General features: G+C 41.3%; 1 protein-coding gene across 2 annotated transcripts in view; it reads left to right on the top strand.

Annotated features, from left to right (window-relative positions):
* The window catches only part of TERT (telomerase reverse transcriptase), a 106,477-nt gene extending 86,450 nt beyond the window's left edge, over positions 1-20,027 (top strand). For both annotated transcript variants that reach the window (XM_044295112.1, XM_044295111.1), the window contains 7 exons: positions 11,195-11,266; positions 12,136-12,321; positions 13,427-13,553; positions 13,655-13,716; positions 14,467-14,591; positions 16,867-17,004; positions 19,845-20,027. In XM_044295112.1, coding sequence (XP_044151047.1) covers positions 11,195-11,266; positions 12,136-12,321; positions 13,427-13,553; positions 13,655-13,716; positions 14,467-14,591; positions 16,867-17,004; positions 19,845-19,948 — 814 coding nt within the window. In that variant the 3' untranslated portion in view covers positions 19,949-20,027. The remainder of the gene's footprint in view (positions 1-11,194; positions 11,267-12,135; positions 12,322-13,426; positions 13,554-13,654; positions 13,717-14,466; positions 14,592-16,866; positions 17,005-19,844) is intronic.
* The last annotated feature ends 964 nt before the right edge of the window (positions 20,028-20,991 follow it).

Raw genomic sequence — 20,991 nt, 5'->3', positions numbered from 1 at the left:
GGCCTTGCAGTTTTACTTTGAGATCACCGGCTCTTGTCGACGCTCGGACTCTTGTGGTTCCAGGAGGTCTGCGCAAAGGTTTGACGGCCTCCAGGGTAGCTTTCCCCTGTTTCATCAGAATGGCTATTGCTGAGGTTACCGCACCAAGGGCAGGGTTCTGCCTTCGGTGTCACCGTTCATTCCACCAGATCGGTCGGTGCCTCCTGGGCCGGAGACATTGGGCTTCGGCCGCGCAATTGTGCAAGGTGGCCACCGGTCTTCCTTGCACACCTTAACAAGTTCTACAGGGTTCATATTCGGCCTTCAGTGGATGCTGCCTTGGGCCGCCTGGTTTTGCAGGCGGTGGTTCCTTGATGCCTTCGGGTGCTTCGCCTTGAAGCTGTGGTCCCCCCCCCCCCCCTCTTAAACTGCTCTCGGACGTCCCAAGGTCTTCTGTGTCCCCCAAGGAAAATGGGCGAGAAAACAAGATTTTTGTATAACTTACCAGTAAAATCTCTTTCTCGCTCTTCCTTGTGGGACACAGCACCCACTCATTCATTGTTTTTTTTTTTTCTACACGGTTTCCGGACTTGGTTTACCCCGTTGGGTAGTTGGCTTGTTGGTTCCACTTGTTGGACATTGCCTTTTCTCACTACCTGGACACGCAACTGGCAGTCTCTCTCTCCAGGCTGAGGGTATAGCTGCTGGAGGAGGGGCTTAACAGTTTTCACTTAGTGTCATGCCTCCTAGGGAGCTGAGCTATACCCAAGGTCTTCTGTGTCCCCCAAGGAAGACCGAGAAAGAGATTTTACTGGTAAGTTATACCAAAATCTTGTTTTCCCACCCGTTCAGAGTGCCATAGCTGTACGGCGCTGGGATTTGTGACCCTGTTCCCAGTGCCGTACATGTACGGCGCTGGTATCCTACGGGTTAATACACTATATAACCCTAAATAATTCCTAAAAAAACTGCAACTAATCCCAGTAAATAAAAAACATTTTTAGAAGAAAAAATAAAAAAGTTATGACTTCTAGAACACAAAGGGAAAAAATATTATTGGTCAAGGCTAAAATTAATTATGTCACTAAGGGGTTAAAAATGCAATAGTGTCCCCTGAGTTGTGCGCCAACAAGCTTTACTGTAGACACACATTAAAAATCTACAATAATAAGGTGACATTTTTGGGAGGGTTTTTCCAATTTTAACGTGACTGTTAGGAGGTTAATATGGTGGTTTGTTCTCACTGTTTCTAATACACTGAGCTAGGCTAAGATTAAAATCTTAATTTGTTTCCAATTTAGGGACAATTATTTTTTTGCACTTTCATTTTACAATGTAAAATCTGTGGGTCAGTAAGACTACAGTGATACCAAATATTTAGTTTTCTTGTTTTTATTTTCAATACTGCACAATATCACATCTCTTGAGAAAAGTGTTTACTTCTTTTTCTGCCAATGTAGCCATAAACAGTCAGGTCCATAAATATTAGGACGCCAATTCTAACATTTTTGGCTCTATACACCACCACAATAGATTTGAAATGAAATGAACAAGATGTGCTTTAACTGCAGACTGTTAGCTTTAATTTGAGGGTATTTACATCCAAATCGGGTGAACGGTGAAGGAATTACAACAGTTTGCATATGTGCCTCCCACTTGTTAAGGGACCAAAAGTAATGGGACAATTCTCAGCTGTTCAATGGCCAGGTGTGTGTTATTCCCTCATTATACAAATTACAATGAGCAGATAAAAGGTCCAGAAATAATTTAAAGTGTGCTATTTGCATTTGGAATCTGTTGCTGTCAACTCTCAAGATGAGGTCCAAAGAGCTGTCACTATCAGTGAAACAAGCCATCATTAGGCTGAAAAAAAAAAAAAAAAACCATCAGAGAGATAGCAAAAACATTAGGCGTTGCCAAAACAACTGTTTGGAACATTCTTAAAAAGAAAGAACGCACCGCTGAGCTCACTAACACCAAAAGACCCGGACGACCACGGAAAACAACTGTGGTGGATGACCGAAGCATTCTTTCCCTGGTCAAGAACACTCTCCAGGAGGTAGTTGTATGTGTGTCAAAGTCAACAATCAAGAGAAGACTTCACCAGAGTGAATATAGAGGGTTCACCCCAAGATGTAAACCATTGGTGAGCCTCAAAAACAGGAAGATCAGATTAGAGTTTACCAAACAACATCTAAAAAAGCCCTTCACAGTTCTGGAACAACATCCTATGGACAGATGAGACCAATATCAACCTGTACCAGAGTGATGGGAAGAGAAGAGTATGGAGAAGGAAAGGAACTGCTCATGGTCCTAAGCATACCACCTCATCAGTGATGCATGGTGGTGGTAGTGTCATGGCGTGGGCATGTATGGCTGCAATGGAACTGGTTCTCTTGTATTTATTGATGATGTGACTGCTGACAAAAGCAGCAGGATGAATTCTGAAGTGTTTCGGGCAATATTATCTGCTCATATTCAGCCAAATGCTTCAGAACTCATTGGATGGCGCTTCAGAGTGCAGATGGACAATGACCCAAAGCATACTGCAAAGCAACCAAATAATTTTTTAAGGGAAAGAAGTAGAAGTTAATCACCTGACCTGAATCCGGTTGAGCATGCATTTCACTTGCTGAAGACAAAACTGAAGGGAAAATGCCCCAAGAACAAGCAGGAGCTGAAGACAGTTGCAGTAGAGGACTGGCAGAGCATCACCAGGAATGAAACCCAGCGTCTATGCGTTCCAGACTTCAGGCTGTAATTGACCGCAAAGGATTTGCAACCAAGTATTAAAAAGTGAAAGTTTGATTTATGATTATTATTATGTTCCATTGCTTTTGGTCCCTTAACAAGTGGGAGGCACATATGCAAACTGTTGTATTTCCTACACCGTTCACCTGATTTGGATGTAAATACCCTGACAGTCTGCAGTTAAAGCACATCTTGTTTGTTTCATTTCAAATCCATTGTGGTGGTGTATAGAGCCAAAAATGTTAGAATTGTGTCGATGTCCCAATATTTATGGACCTGACTGTATGGGCTTGTAGTTTGTGGACTGAGACGTAGTTTTCATTGGTATCATTTTGGAGTTGATTAACACTTTATTATTTTTTGGGGTAGTGCAGCGGAATGGGGAAAAAAAGTAATTCCATTGTTAATTTGTGCTTTTTTATGTTGTCATTTTAAATAACTTTATATAAAAATGCCTCACCACTCAAACGATTTGGGAAATTTATCATGAGGAGAATATTTGAAGTCAGTTTTGTTTTAGTCTGCTACGCGTACTTTATGCCATATTTATCAAATGTTGCATGTTGTTTGACCTTAAACCTAACACTGTCTAGAGAAGCTCCTAGAGTTTTGCAATTCCACACTCCTGGAGTTGAATTATGACTTTTTAAAAAAAGTCTCAGTGATTAAATCCGGAGTGAAGGTCATTAACATGGCTAACCAAACCCACTTTCCACTCATATTTCAGAACTGGAGTAAGTGGTGTAAAATTGCAAAAAGTCACAAATTTTTTTTGCAAGTGAGCACAAAAAGTAACAAATGCCCCATTTTGCATCTTTTACAAGCCAAAATTTTAAAATGAAGTTATCAGGAGCTCTTTTTGTATTGCTGTGCAGGGTCAGTCTGGGAGGGTTGCTGTGCTGACCAGACAAGCCTCAGCTGCTGGACCTGTCAGTATGACTGGAAACCGAGCCAATCCGGGTCCAATCATAGAGTGAGTTTAACCCTTGAAGCACTGGACCTATTTTCATTTTTTTTATTTTTCCTCGCCACATTACAATGGTCATTAAAAAAAAAATTCCATTTACAAAGCCATATGAGGGCTTATTATTTGCGGGACAAGATGCGTTTTTTTTTTTTTTTTAGAAGCACCATTTCATTTACCATGGAAAATGAGAAAGAAATTCTTTGTGGGGGTAAAATTGAAAAATAAAAACACAATTCTGCAAGGTTTTGGGGGTTTTGACATTATGACGTTACCTGTGCGCTAAGAATGACTATATCCTTATTCTGCGGCTCAACATAATAACAGCGATACCAATTTTTTTTTTCATAATCAAATAGTTTTTATTTTGTTTTATTATTTAAAAAAAATATAAACCTTTAAAAAAATTGCATCACCATTTACTGACAGCCATAACTTAATATTTTGTTCTACATTTCTTTATGACGGCTTGTTTTCTGCTCGACAAAGTGTATTTTTTATTGGTACCATTTTTTTGCCAACATACAACTTCTTAATCGCTGTTTGGGGGACAAGGTGACTAAAAAATGGCGAATCTCGTGGGTTTTTCTTTTTTCCATTATGGCGTTCACCGTGCAGGAAAAGTTTAGATGTCGCAATACCTGATATGATTTAAACTTTTAATATTTTTCAGAGTTTTTTTTCACCGCGTATGGAGCGGGCTCACCACAGCAGCCCACTTTATACAATTCCTGGCTCATAATGCCGTACATATGCCATACATGTTCGGGATATGCGTTAAGGGGTTAAATCATTTTGTCCCAATCATCAGTGCCTGGTATTTTGTTTGTCTAAGCTCTGTACTGTGTGAATACTATTGCTTTCTCTGGTTTTGATCAGTAACTTGTTTTTGGATTATCCCTTGCTGCTGATTTTGCTCATATCGACCCTCCTGGCATTGACTTATACACACCTAGTTATTCTGAGAGTTCTGCTATCAGTGTGCCTGCACCAGTAATCTGGTTCTGCAGATGTATCCTGGGTCCTTAGCAGCACGTCCATCCTGCCTCGCGACGGGCTCTGGTGAACACCTAAGGGGTAGCCTTAGTTTCATACTACCTGGAGAGATTTCAGAAGGTTGGTTAGCAGGTTTTGGGCACACTAGTCTGGACATGACTGCAGTTTCCCTAACTAAATAGATGCTTTTGAATAATCACTCAATATGCCCACCATATAAAAATTAATAGTTCAACATTTTTCTATTCTGACATCCACATATATTACAATACAGTTGCAAGAAAAAGTATGTGAACCCTTTGGAATGATATGGATTTCTGCTCAAATTGGTCATAAAATGTGATCTGATCTTCATCTAAGTTGCAACAATAGACAATCACAGTCTGCTTAAACTAATAACACACAAAGAATTAAATGTTACCATGTTGTTATTGAACACACCATTTAAACATTCACAGTGCAGGTGGAAAAAGTATGTGAACCCCTAGACTAATGACATCTCCAAGAGCTAATTGAAGTGAGGTGTCAGACAACTGGAGTCCTATCAATGAAATTAGATTGGAGTTGTTGCTTACAGCTGCCCTATAAAAAACACACACCAGTTATGGTTTTGCTTTTCACAAGAAGCATTGCCTGATGTGAATAATGCCTCTCACAAAAGAGCTCTCAGAAGACCTACGATTAAGAATTGTTGACTTGCATAAAGCTGGAAAGGGTTATAAAAGTATCTCCAAAAGTCTTGCTGTTCATCAGTCCACGGTAAGACAAATTGTCTATAAATGGAGAAAGTTCAGCACTGCTGCTACTCTCCCTAGGAGTAGCCGTCCTGTAAAGATGACTGCAAGAGCACAGCGTAGACTGCTCAATTATGTGAAGAAGAATCCTAGCGTGTCAGCTAAAGACTTACAAAAGTCTCTGGCATATGCTAACATCCCTGTTAGGGAATCTACGATACGTAAAACAGTAAACAAAAATGGAATTCATGGGATGATACCACAGAGAAAGCCACTGCTGTCCAAAAAAACCATTGCTGCACGTTAACAGTTTGCACAAGAGCACATGGATCTTCCACAGCAGTACTCGCAAAATATTCTGTGGACAGATTAAACCAAATTTGAGTTGTTTGGAAGAAATACACAACACTATGTGTGGAGAAAAAGAGGCACAGCACACCAACATCAAAACATCATCCCAACTTTGAAGTATGATGGTTAGGGCATCATGGTTTGGGGCTGCTTTGCTTCTCAGGAATCGCAGTGGCCGCTCGTGTGCAGACTACTTATTTTCTTCTCCCGGCCGGCCGCTCGTGCGCAGACTACGACTTTTCTTCTCCCGGCCGGCCGCGCGCTGTACTGAACGCGCACGCCGAGGCCACGCATGCGCTATGGTGATTTCTTCCTGGCCAGTATAGTATACTTGCCAGGAAGAAGTCACCAGGGCGCATACGCAGACTCGGCGTGCGCATTCAGTACAGCGCCCGGCCCAGCTGGGAGAAGACATCAATCAAGATGGAGCCCGCCCCCTGCCGAGTGCCGAAACCGGGAAGTGGACAGCGCGCCAGGAGCAGGTAAGTATTAAACGCCGTGTTGAGGATACCCTTTTAAGGCCATCTGTCCACCAGCTTAAGCTCAAAAGAAGATGGGTGTTGCAACAGGACAACGACCCAAAGCATAGAAGTAAATCAACAACAGAATGGCTTAAATGGAAGAAAATACGTCTTCTGGAGTGGCCCAGTCAGTGTCCTGACCTCAACCCAATTGAGATGCTGTGGCATGACCTCAGGAAAGCGATTCACACCAGACATCCAAAGAATATTGCTGAACGGAAACAGTTCTGTAAAGAGAAATGGTCAAGAATTCCTCCTGACCGTTGTGCACGTCTGATCTGCAACTACAGGAAACATTTGGTTGAAGTTATTGCTGCCAAAGGAGGTTCAACCAGTTATTAAATCCAAGGGTTCACATACTTTTTCCACCTGCACTGTGAATGTTTACATGGTGTGTTCAAAAAAACATGGTAACATTTAATTCTTTGTGTGTTATTAGTTTAAGCAGACTGTGATTGTCTATTGTTGTGACTTAGATGAAGATCAGATCACATTTTATGACCAATTTGTACAGAAATCCATATCATTCCAAAGGGTTCACATACTTTTTCATGTAACTGTATATATTTTCCAAATTTCCCTAATAACATGTTATCTATATTATACAGGTTGTTACAAATTAGTTGATAGTATACATGTGTATGTGTATTTTTTTTTTACCACTTATATATTAAAACTATGGAAATCGTTATTAAAGCTTACTTAACCTTTTGCATTAATCAATAGTACAAAGTGTGTACATGACAAATAACACAATTTATTGCCATTAAATGACTTGTACCTGGCATTTGTTTGTAGTTTTCCCATCTGTATGCTATATCTTTAGTTTGCAGTTCTCCCAAAGCTGGTGGGCACAGACAAGCTCCCGTCCAGCGCACAGAAAAAGTAGAGGAGAATCTGCTTTCTAACATTTTCTCTCTCAGAAACAGCTCCAGGATCATGGAGGACATTATAGAGAAGTACTGTTCTGTACTAATGTAAATAAAGCACTTGGGCTAAGAGAGAAACTGTCTATTTATCCTTTGCAGTCCATCTGGCTCTTCTGTTTCACTCAGCTCACTTCTTCCCCTCTACTCTCAATAGACTTCCACTATTGTGTAATCTAATACTTCTTTGAGCTGGTTTATTTCCAGATGTATTCAGGAGAAATTTCAGACAGAAAGTGCTCAGGAAGCGGAGAGGGGAGGAAAAGAGCTGCTAACAGGAGAGTAAGACATTTTGTATCTGATAGGATATATTACATAGATTTATGCAAAGTGGTATGAAAAGTTAGTGACCATTTTTTTTTTTTTTTTTTATTTGGTCTTACTAAGGGACCTAACAAATTAGTCATTTAATTGCTTTTATGATGCATTGTATACCAGTGCATTATAGTCAATATAAGACTGACAGGTTGTCTGTTAGGGTGAGCCTGCAGTACACAGTCATGGCAGGCCATGGTGCCCAACAAGCCCTCCAGGCTGCCACAGTAATGTATTACCATTCTACCATTCTGCCATTGCATTTCTTGTTGCTAATGAGTACAAAAGGAGCCCCCTCCCTTAACTAATTGCCTGGATTCCGCTGTCGCTATTGACTGCTGCATCTAGTGATTTAAAAAGCCGGAATCAGAATTATCTCTGATACTGGACGTTACAGTGGGAATCCAGTAGATAGTAGTTACAGTGGGAACCCATTTTCAATGCGTGTGTGCTGTTATTCTGGTCCAATATAAGTCCTGCCTGCAGCAGTGAGGCTTATATCGATTTCACAATTCTGATCAGAATTGACACTCACTGAAATGGCATTTAATCAAATGAATTAGATTAATTGCCCATCCCTACAGTGAGCCAAATCCCCTCTATATGGATAGAGTTAAAGAGTACATGATAACAGTGCATTCAGAGAGTCTTCAGACCCTTTCACTTTTTCACATTTTGTTATTTTGCATCCTTGAACTAAAATTAAAAAAAATCTAAAGTTTTGCCCCATCAATACCCCATAATCAGAAATAAAAACTGAATTTTAGAAATTTTTGCAAATTTATTAAAAAAGAAAAACTAAAATTTTGTATGGACATAAGTAGTCAGATCCTTTGCTATGATGCTTGAAATCTAACTCTGGGAGCCTCCCATTTCTCTTGATCATATTTGAGATGTTTCTACAGCTTGATTTGACCTGTTCTAAATTAAATTGATTGAACATGATTTGGTCTCACAGTTGACAATGCACATTAGAGCAAAAATCAAGCCATGCCTGGCTATGAGCTGAGCGCTGCGATTGGCCAGCGCTACAGCATAAGAGAAGGAGACCGCGGCAGGTTCCCCTGGGTGGAGCCTAACTATGAACATACCGGAGGCTATAACCGGAGAACGGAGCGGCGCCCGGGGATAACAGTAAGTGGGCGCCGCTCTACACTTCTGTATAGTCAGTTTAGATACTTTTTTCTGGTGAAAGGTCCTCTTTAAGGGCTCAGAGACCGGATTGTGTGGAGGCACCAATCTGGAGAAGGGTCCAAATTTGTTGCTTCACTGAAAGTTCCCAAAAGTACAGTGACCTCATTAATTACTAAATGGAAGACATTTGGAAATATCCAGGATTCTTCCTAGATCCGGAGGCCCCACTAAACTAAGTATTCTGTGGAGAAGGGCCTTGGTAAGAGAGGTGACCAAAAACCCAATGGTCATTGTGGCAGAGCTCCAAATAACCTGTGTGTGGAAGGTCAACCATAACTGAAGGCTTTTTGGTAGAGTGGCCAGAAAGAAGCCTATAATCAGTAAAAGACACACAAAAACCCTCCTGGAGTTTGAAAAAAGCAGAGATTGAACTTTTTTGCCTAAATTCTAAGTGTCATGTCTGGAGGAAACCAGACACTGCTCATCACTTGACCAATACTGGTGAAGCATGGTGATGGCAGATTAATGCTGTGGTTGGGACAGGGAGATTGGTCAGGGTTCAGGGAAAGCTGAATGGAGCAAAGTACAAAGATATTCTGATCAGAGTGTTCTGGACCTCAGATTGGGTTCACCGTCCAACAAGAAAAGCACACAGACAAGAAAACACAGAAACGGCTTAGGAACAACCGTGAATGTCCTTAAGTGCCCAACCAGACCCCTGACTTAAACCCAATATAACATTTATGGAGAGACCTCAAAATTGCTATCCGCCGAAGGTCCCAATGCAACCTGTCAGGTCTTGAGAGGCTCTGCAGAGAAAAATGGTAGAACATCTCCAAATCCAGGTGTGCAAACCTTGTGGCATCATACCCAAGAAGACTGGAGGCTGCCAAAAGTGGTTCAGCTAAATACTGAATACTTATGTCAGTGCACGATTTTTGTTTATTCTTTTAAATAATCTAGCAAATATTTCTAGCATTCTGTTTTCATTTTGGGGTTTTGAGTGAAGAATTATTGGAAAAAAATTGAAGGGTGCAACATAACAAAATACAAAAAAAGTGCAAGGGTCTGAGGAGAAAGTCGCATAAAGGGTCCATTCACACGTCCGTTTTTTCTTTCCTGATCTGTTCCGTTTTTTCAGGAACAGATCAGGACCAGATCTGGACCCATTCATTTTCAATGGGTCCTGGAAAAAATCGGACAGCACAATGTGTGCTGTCCGTTTCCGTTGTTCCGTTCCGCATGTCCGTTTAAATATAAAACATGTCCTATTCTTGTCCTGAAAAATCGGATCCTGGTACAATACAAAGTCAATGGATCCGCAAAAAACGGATGACATTCGGATGTCATTCCGTATGTCATCCGTTTTTTGCGGATTCCGTTCCTGGAAACACATAACAAATTATTATAATTTTTTTTTTTTCTATTTTTTTTCAAAGAAATCCAAACAACTTTATTTGATTATTGAAATGTATACATGTTTCCGTTTTTTGCGGATCCGCAAAAAACGGATGACATACGGAAACATTTTCAGGAACAACGGATCCGCAAAAAACGGACCGTTTTTCAGGATGAAAAAAAACAGGACGTGTGAATGGACCCTAAGGGTCCATTCACACGTCCGTTGTTTCTTTCCTGATCTGTTCCGTATTTTGCGGAACAGATCTGGACCAGATCTGGACCCATTCATTTTCAATGGGTCCTGAAAAAAAATCTGACATTGTGCTGTCCGTTTTTTTTCAGGACCCATTGAAAATGAATGGGTCCAGATCTGGTCCAGATCTGTTCAGCAAAAAACGGAACAGATCAGGAAACAAACAACGGACGTGTGAATGGACCCTAAGGCCTAGTTCACACGAACGTATGGCTTTTATAGTTTTTTGCGGTCCGTTTTTCACGGATCCGTTGTTCCGTTTTTGAGTTCCGTTGTGTTTCCGTTTCCGTTCCGTTGTTCCGTTCCGTTTTTCCGTATGCCATGTACAGTTTACAGTAATTACATAGGAAAAATTGGGCTGGCCATAACATTTTCAATAGATGGTTCAGAAAAAACGGAACGGAAACGGAAGACATACGGATGCATTTCCGTATGTGTTCCGTTTTTTTTGCGGATCCATTGACTTGAATGGAGCCACGACCCGTGATTTACGGCCAAATATAGGACAAGCTCTATCTTTCAACGGAACGGAAAAACGGAAACGGAAGGCATACGGAACACATTCCGGTTTTTTTGCGGAACCATTGAAATGAATGGTTCCGTATACGGACCGTATACGGAACACAAAAAAACGGCCCGTACACCCGCAAAAAAAACGTTCGTGTGAACTAGGCCTAAGAGTTGTGGTTCTGCACCTATCTGACATTGAGACAACCCATTTAATAACATGTAAACTGTGTCTCCTGTTTTTAGGTATTTTAACTAGAAATAGTACATAATAAAATCTGAATGTTTACAGACCCCGACTATAAACATGCCAGTGGATGATATTTTGCATCTATTTCATGTAAGCTTTTCATTTATTGCAGAGTTTTCATGCGACTTATCGATGATTTCTTGCTGGTAACACCTCACTTAGAACAAGCAAAACGATTTTTAAGGTAAATCTTTTTAGTAAATAATGGTAAATTATCATTGCCTCTCTTAAGCTAATCATTTGGTCATGAGCAACCAATACCTCATTATAGACAGCCCTTAAGGAAAAAGACTGTGTAACAGCAGGAAAAGAGAATGTGTAATAGCATGGAAGTTTACCAATTTTAATGCATTGGAATACTCGCACATTGTTTTCTTGCTTTGTTGGAGACGCTGCAGATCTGAGGGCACTCTGCAGCATGGTTTTCAGGACTGCCCAATAATTGCCCCTTTTTGGCTATATGCACGTCCTCCTCTGGATGGAAATACCTACTGAATGTCCCTTACCGCCGTACACAAAGCTCCGGGCAGATTGCTCCTCCATTTGACAATGGCAGCAAAATTTGTCACAGCATCGTTCTGGACTCAACATGATGCCCCCTCCTTGAGAAATCTCGCACACTTGATGTTGACTTCTTATATTGATGGAGTGCTTCCCTCTGCTACTATTTGTTTCCCTCGTGTTTCTAATATTTCTTGCCTTTTTTATTTTCTGTCTGTTTCAATTGCATACCATTCACTTAATGTCTAATGTTACTACATAACTGATATTAGGAATTTTTCTAGTTCAGCTTAATAGAACCTATTTTTAATTGTTTCAGATATTGCCCCTCACATCTCTGCTTGTTATTTGGTTTTTGCAATAACTATGATTTGCATGTGCTCATGGTATGATTGTTTTTCTATTCCTGTATTGAAAAAAATGGTTATTTAAAGTACAGTTTAATAAAAAGTAACATTTTCGTTATGTTCACTAGTACCAAATGAATAATTTTAAAGCATTGTTTGTGTTTCTGTTAATTGTACTAATGTTCTGCTCTGATCCTTTCTTAAGAACTCTGGCAGAAGGGCTTCCTGATTATGGCTGTTCAATAAGCCTCGACAAGACGGTCGTGAATTTTCCTATTGATGACATTTCAGAGTGCTCAACAGTAGAGCAGTTACCAGGCCACTCCTTGTTGCGTTGGTGCGGTCTTCTGCTTGACACTAAAACATTGGAAGTTTTCTGTGATTACTCAAGGTAAAATTTAATGATGTTGCCGCGTTTTATACATTGAAAGTCTTGTTCCAAGTTTGCATTATCAGATGCAATTATTCTAAGTGAGTTTATATTCCTGTCTAAATTTACACTGTCTAAATATTAGATGGGATTAGTATCTGCCCCAGTGAGCTTAAAGGGGTTGTCTCAGTTCAGCAACTGGCATTTATCATGTAGATAAAGTTCATACAAGCACATACTAATGTATTGTGATTTTCCATATTGCTTCCTTTGACAGCTTGATTTATTTTTCCACCACATTGTACACTGCTTGTATTCAGGCGTTACGACCACCCTGCAAATCCAGCAGCAATGGCCGTGCTTGACCTCATGTGCACCCCTGCAGTCCAGGCCACCAGAGAGGCTGTCGCCTTTTTCCTATAGTGTGCAAGTACGGCCACTGCTGTGTAATTGCAGGGTGGTCATCACCCCTTGATACAGGCAGTGAATAATGCAATGGAAAAATTAATCCAGCCAGCAAAGGAAGCAACAATACATTAGTAAGTGCCTTGTATTAACTTTCTTTACATGATAACACATTGCATCTTTTTCCCATTATATGGGGGTGCATACTATTTAAAGGGGTATTTCCATCACAGACAATGGGGGGATATCGCTAGGGATCTCTCAGACCCGCACCTACAACGAAAACGGAGCGGGGAGAGCTGTAATTTACCGGGGTCCGTCCATCATCAACAGCATGCGCAGTGTGCCCTCCGTTCATTTCCCCCCTCCGTTCTACATTGTAGGTGCGGGTCCCAGAGGTGGGACCCGCACCTATCAGACAATGGGGGCATATCCTAGCAATATGTCTCCATTGTCTGTTATGGGAATACCCCTTTAAGGGATTGAAATTCCATAAATAATGTGAAGAAGGCGCACCCTCCATCAGTTTTGCGTTTTTTGTTGTGTGATGCTCGCCGACTTCTATAAGCATATGCCGTCATGTTTTTTCAAAAAAGCAAACCAACATTCAGAAGCAAGGTGGGAGGATTTGCTTTCTTTTCCCACGACTTTACACATATGCTGAGCAACAGAAAGGCCTATAACTTGTTTCAATGTTAAGTCACATTATTTGTGTCCACAGCTTTTCCTGTACGTCTGTTCGTTCCAGTCTGTCGTTTTACCACAGTTCTAAAGCTGGGGAAAATTTGAGACATAAACTGTTGAATGTCCTACAACTGAAATGCCACAGTCTTTTCCTTGACCTTCAGGTACGTCTTATTTCTCTAAATGTCTGTGTGATCAATAAAATTGGTAGATTGTTTTTTTACTGTGCGTTAGAGCATGGAAACCTTTTCTTTTGTATCTGTAGGTTAACAGTCTGCGAACTGTGTACATTAATGCCTACAAGATTCTGTTACTTCAGGCATACAGGTATGTAGCAGAGTCTAATAACTATGATAATCGCAGTATATTTCAAAAGCAATGGGTTGGGTAACTGGTATTGAAAAGGAATGTATACTGGATTATTGACATTATTACAAAAATACAATCTTACAGGTTTTCCCAATGCAAACATTCATGGTTTATTGAGTGATCAGTAGATGCTCCTGCGGTTATAGATCTAGTTCCTCTGCTTCTTTTGGCATATAGGACATGAAGGGGTCCTTCTCGGGGGTTCTCTATTTTTCAAAAAGTGCTCATTTTCTAATAAGAGGTAATCAATATAGTGAACCTTGTTTTACACAGAATCCTGTCTTAGAACCTAAATAGTAGGGCTCTTGCAACCTGTGTGTGGGAAGGGAGACAGTTCTATTATCAGCTGTGAAGAGGGAAGCTGTAATATATCTTCCTGGTAGGGCTGACTGGACAAGAGCAATATGTTCAGTCAGCCTGATAGGATTGTGGAGGCTCAGACCAACCTGCTGCAGCTCAGCAACAGATCGAAGAACAGCACTAAGGAGATTTATCAAAACTGGTGCAAGGGAAAATCGACATAGTTGCTATGGGCAACTAAGCCAGTTATCCTTTGCACCAGTTTTGATAAATCTCCGCCTAAATCTCTTTTTGGCTGTTCCTCAATCAGCTACTTGATTCTTCTAAGCTTGGGAATACAAATATTTTAGAATACAGGCTTTATGCATTGTCTGCTTAAAATACTCAGTATTGTGGTTATTGTCGTAGGTTCCATGCCTGTGTTATACAGCTTCCATTTGGTCAGAGCATAAAGAATAATCCACTGTTCTTTCTTACTGTCATTTCTGATATGGCACCATGTTTCTACACGATTTTAAAATATAAAAATAAAGGTATGTTATTTCATGAACTGAAAAACACCTAACTTTTTCTGTGCTCTTCACATTGTCTTATAATTTTATAGTTCTGTACAGTTTCAATTGTTTAACCCCTTCCTGTTAGAGCGATTTTCCGTTTCTGTGTTTTCATTTCTTACTCCCTGCCTTCTTGGGGCCATAACATTTATGTGTTCACAAAGCTGTAGGAAGGCTTGTCCTGTAAAAAACAAGAGATTTTATTAAACTACAGCCCTAAAGTATGTTTAAAGAGGACCTTTAATCAGTTTTAACATAAGCTAATTATGGTATTACCTTGTAGGACGGCCCCCACTGATGCCATTGGTGTATTTTTATTTTATTTTTTCAACCCCCAACTAAACCCCCCTGGTTTGTCCGCTGTGGCTCCCTCATGATTTGGTGCGCTATATTATAATGAGCATTAAACTTGCAATGGGGAGGAGACACAGTCTCCTCCTCCCTGGCTGTGAGCGCAATCCCATCAGAGCAGACCGCTCACAGCCAGGGAGAAGGAATCTCGCTCCTTCTCCCTGTTTGTGAGCGGTCCGCTCTGATTGGATCGCACTCACAGCCAGGGAAAAGAGGACGCCCACAGCAGAAGACTGCGTCTCCTCCCCGTTGCTAGTTTAATGCTCACTATAATACAGCGCGTCATCGGGGGGCCACAGCGGATGAACTGGGTTGAAAAAAAAATCAGTGGGGGCCTCCCTACAAGGTAATTAACTGATGAAAGGTCCTCTTTAAGGCAGCCAGCAAAGCAAAATTGCCATGCCTAGGTGGCTGGTCGTTTTTATGACAAAATAAAAGGAATTTTAATCCATCTCACACCGTGTTCCCTAATGCTTTTGATCTCCTCCCCTCTACTCTTGAGTTACAACTAGAACAGTCTCCTGGATGGATGACACAGCTGTAGGGGGACGTTCAGTTCAGTGATCCCAGGTCATTTCACAGTATAGGAATTCCCACACAACACTTGGGATTGTGGATTAAAACTCCTTTGTTTGATCATATGCTAGTATGACCAGCCACCTCAGTATGTTTTAACACCTCACCTATCTGGCGCTTTTGGCATCTTTAAGGTGTCAAAACTGCTGACAAACTCTCTAAGTTCCATCTGGAACAGAAGGTCTTTTGTCTCAAATCAAGGGAAGTAATCTGTGTATAAACAGCCTGCAAAAAGAATACTAATCCATTCCCATGCATGACATAAGGGCCCTTTCACACTTGCGTTGTGCGGATCCGGCATAGAGTTCCGTCGCCGGGGCTCTATGCCGGAAGAATCCTGATCAGGATTATCATAATGCATTCTGAATGGAGAGAAATCCGTTCAGGATGTCTTCAGTTCCGGAACGGAACGTTTTTTGGCTGGAGAAAATACCGCAGCATGCTGCGCTTTTTGCTCCGGCCAAAAATCCTGAACACTTGCCGCAAGGTCGGATCCGGAATTAATGCCCATTAAAAAGGCATTGATCCGGATCCGGCCTTAAGCTAAACGTCGTTTCGGCGCATTGCTGGACCCGACGTTTAGCTTTTTCTGAATGGTTACCATGGCTGCTAGGACGCTAAAGTCCTGGCAGCCATGGTAAAGTGTAGAGGGGGGCGGGGGAGCAGCATACTTACCATCCGTGCGGCTCCCGGGGCGCTCTAGAGTGACGTCAGGGCGCCTCAAGCGCATGGATCACGCGATCACATGGAACACGTCATCCATGCACACGGGGCGCTCTGACGTCATTCTGGAGCGTCCCGGGAGCCACACGGACTGTAAGTATACCGCTCCCCGCTCCTACTATGGCAACCAGGACTTTAATAGCGTCCTGGGTGCCATAGTAACATTGAACGCATTTTGAAGACGGCTCCGTCTTCAAATGCTTTCAGTACACTTGCGTTTTTCCGGATCCGGCGTGTAATTCCGGCAAGTGGAGTACACGCCGGATCCGGACAACGCAAGTGTGAAAGGCCCCTAACATCAGCAGAAGAGCTATTCGTTTCCAACTTCATGTTACCTAGCATTATACATGGTTTGTTCCTGTGTTTTTGAGTATCACAAAATTTCTGATCTTAGTCATACAGGATTTCAAATCTTTTTTCACTGTTTGGGAACTGAAGTTGTGTAAGCACCATAATTCTCACGCAACTTCATAGTCCTAATATGAGTGTCTTGCTGCTATGTAACATTTTATATTTTTTCTTTTGTTTGCTTTATACAGTATCGTATTTATGCTGCATATATTATAGATACTGCATATAATGTTAAATAGGATTTTTTCTGCAGATTTTACTCTTGGAGCCAAAGATGCATCTGGACCATTTCCTTTTGAATCAGCCCAATGGCTCACTTGTCATGCATTTATTACAAAGCTGTCTATTTATAACATATTGTACAAGACCTTGCTTGTCCCACTTCACCATTGTAAGTAGGCGGTATGTAATGTACAGCCTGGGTTCTTTACTTGTTCTTTACTTGTGGTATATGTATCCCAGGGGTGCACACCATGGAGGGAATTTATTATGAGGGTAATATTTGAAGTCAGCTTTGCAGTATTTTGCTTTGGCGTATTTTGCACCAAATGTATCAATTATCGCATGGGGTTTGTTCTAGCGTTCGATCGGATCCGTCCTGAACGGATCCGATCATAATAATGCAGACGGAGGCTCCGTTCAGAACGGATCCGTCTGCATTAAAATGCCAAAAAAAAGCTAAGTGTGAAAATAGCCTCGGACGGATCCGTCCAGACTTTCAATGTAAAGTCAATGGGGGACGGATCCGCCTGAAGATTGAGCCATATTGTGGCATCTTCAAACGGATCCGTCCCCATTGACTTACATTGTAAGTCTGGACGGATCCGTACGCCTCCGCACGGCCAGGCGGACACCCGAACGCTGCAAGCAGCGTTCAGCTGTCCGCCTGTCCGTGCGGAGGCGAGCGGAGCGGAGGCTGAACGCCGCCAGACTGATGCAGTCTGAGCGGATCCGCCTCCATTCAGACTGCATCAGGGCTGGACGGCTGCGTTCGGGTCCGCTCGTGAGCTCCTTCAAACGGAGCTCACGAGCGGACCAGCGAACGCTAGTGTGAAAGCAGCCTAACACTTTTCTCTAAAGATGATACTCCAGTTTTCATACACTACCCTTGTTCTGGAGTGAGTTTGAAACCTTTTTGTGACTTTAAAAAGTCTCAGTGATAAACCTGGAGTGAATCTCATTAACTAACTAACCAACCCACTTCCACCAACTTTTCAAAACTGGAATTAGTGGTGTAAAAATACAAAAAAAAAGTTGCAAAGTCACTGTTTTGTGACTTTTTAAAGCAAGATTTCTGGAGTGCAGGGCATGATAAATTCTCACTCATGTCTCTAAGTGTACCTGCTCTGTCTTTATGCTGTGCATTAAATGTGCAGAACAGTGCAGGAATAGCCTTTGAGTACATACGCATTTGAAAAGTATTTTTTAACATTTTGTTATTTTGCACTCTTATGCTATAATTTTTAAAAATTCAAGTTTTCGCCCACATCATTCTGCACTCAATACTCCATAATGAATTTAGTTGACTGGACTTGATTTTGGAAAGGTACACCCCCTGTTTATATAAGGTCTCACAGCTGATAATGCATATCAGAGCAAAAAACCGAGCCATAAAGAGGAAAGAACTGCTTGTACAGCTCAGAGACAGGATGTGGAGGCACAGATCTGGAAAAGAGTACAAAAAATATCCGCTGAACTGAGAGTCCCAAGGTCACAGTGCGTTCCATAATTCTTAAATGGAATAAGTTTGGAACAAACAGGACTGCGACAAAAAAGATTCTCTGGTCTCATGAAACCAAAATTGAACTTTATGGCCTTAATTCTAAGCATCATGTCTGGAGGAAACCACACACTGCTCATCACCTGCCCAGTCACATACCTACAGTGAAGCAGGGTGGTGGCAGCATCATGCTGTGTAGGTGTTCTTCAGTGGCTGAGACAGGGAGACTGATCAGGCTTGAGGGAATGCTGAATGAGATCATCTTTTTTTTTTTCAAAATTATCTTGAATTTTATCAAACAAACAGGAAATGCATAATTACAGGGTTACACAGGCATTCAGATAATAATAATAATAATAATAATAATAATAATAAAATGCTCCATTACATAGGTATAACTGAACTGGTTAAGAAATCGTACACACACTATATCCCAATAAGATACATATTACAGTACACAAGAAGAGACCAAGTTCAATTTATCATTACTTGAGTATATATAGAAGACCAATGAAAACCTGATCCAGGGTGCTCTAGACTTCAGACCGAGCTGAAAGTTCACTTTCAAACCAGATAGTGACCCTAAGCACACAGCAAAGACAACGCTGGAATGGCTTAGAGACAATTAATGAATGTACTTGAGTGACCCAGCCAGAGCACTGACTTGAACCCAATAGAACGGGGATCAGCAACCTCCAGCACCTCAGCTGTGGTGAATCTTCAACTCCCAGCATGCTCCATTTACTTCTATTGGTGTTCTGACACCAGTCAAGCAAGAGTGCATGCTGGGAGTGGTAATTTCACCACAGCTGGAGTGCTGGAGGTTGCTGATCCCTGCAATAGAACATCTCTGAAAATATCTTCCACTGACGGTCCCCATCTATCATGATAGAGCTTGAGGGCATCTTCATGGAAGAACGGCAGAGAATTCCAAAATCTAGGTGTTCAAACCTTGTGGCATCATACCCAAGAAGGCTGGATCGCTGCCAAAGGTGCTTCAACTAAGTACCGAGTAAAGGGTCTGAATAGTTACATCAATGCTATATATATATTTTTTTTTTTAAATAAATTAGCAAAGATTTTGAACATTCTGTTTTCACTTTCTCATTATGGGATATTGAATTCAGATTTGATGGGGCAAAACTAGATTTTTTCTATTATTGTATGCAACACAAGACCACATCATAACAAATTGTGAAAAAAGTGAATGGGTCTGAAGACTTTCCAACTGATGTGATTTTTAATTTTTACTAGGGGATACGTGGATTAAAAATACTGAGACACACTGACCTGTCGCAAGGAATTATAGCACAACTAGTACTAGCATACAGTATAGAGAAAAATTAGAAATTGTATTTGAATTAAATTCTCAGTATTGTAGAAGAGGCCAGTGTAATAATTTTTACTTAAATTTGTCACTAGTGAATTTTTTTGTGCCAGTGTTTCGTATTGGAGTAATGATTCATTTTAACCTAAAAGTGTACAATTTACGTATTTATTTTTTTCTTTAGGCAAAAAGCAGCTTTCTAGAAGCTTGCCATATGAAACAATTAGCCTTCTAAAAGAAGTGACTGATACATCCCTCCATAAAGATTTTTCAACTATAATGGACTAATTACTGCAATATTTATAAAGATGATACAATTTTTTTTTTTCTTACTGTTTTGGGCCTAAATGGATTTTGAAGCAAATGTGTAAATAAAGTTTTTGTCTTGATATGTCCTTATTTTGTTTTTTAAGTATGTGTGTTTAGAAACAGTTTATGGGGCCTTATTTGAGGCCTTGCAGAGCAAGGCAATAAAACGTTTTAGGCTACTTTCACACCTGCGTTCAGGTGTCCGCTTGTGAGCTCCGTTTGAAGGGGCTCACAAGCGGCCCTGAACGCAGCCGTCTGGCCCTAATGCATTCTCAGTGGAGGCAGATCCACTGAGAATGCATCCGTCTGCCAGCGCTCAGCCTCCGCTCAGTGAGCGGACACCTGAACGCTGCAAGCAGCGTTCGGGTGTCCGTCTGGCCGTGCGGAGGCGAGCGGATCCGTCCAGACTTATAATGGAAGTCAATGGGGAAGGATCCGCTTGAAGATGACACCATATGGCTCAATCTTCAAGCGGATCCGTCCCCCATTGACTTTCAATGTAAAGTCTGAACGGATCCGCTCAGGCTACTTTCACAATTTTTCTAAGTTATAATGCAGACGGATCCGTTCTGAACGGATGCAAACGTCTGCATTATAGGAGCGGATCCGTCTGATGAATCATCAGACGGACCCGCTCCGAACGATAGTGTGAAAGTAGCCTCATATGAAAAGGTAGTGTTATTAAACCGGTGTAAAACCTCAATGTACAAATCAATACACAGGTCAAAATACACTTTTGCAAAAATGTAAAACTCTTATAAAATCAGTTGTTAAATATAAATATATTTCACTGGTTACCTACAGGGGTGCACCACCAATGAGGCCAGGTGAGGCAACTGCCTCAGGCAGCATGAGGTAGGGGCAAGAGTTGGGCAGCAGAAGGGCTATGGGCAATTAGCGCTTTCATTGTGGAAACACTCATTTCTACATATTCAACTGCATTGCTGTAATCAGGACAGTAATACAGTTGAATGCTGCGACAGGGAACAGGAGCGATGTCTCCACTGTTTCCTGTAGTAGGC

The sequence above is a fragment of the Bufo gargarizans genome, chromosome 5 (genome assembly GCF_014858855.1).
Source record: "Bufo gargarizans isolate SCDJY-AF-19 chromosome 5, ASM1485885v1, whole genome shotgun sequence".
NCBI lineage: Eukaryota > Metazoa > Chordata > Amphibia > Anura > Bufonidae > Bufo > Bufo gargarizans.
Note: the sequence above shows the minus strand (reverse complement) of the source record. Positions and strands in the feature narration are given on the sequence as shown.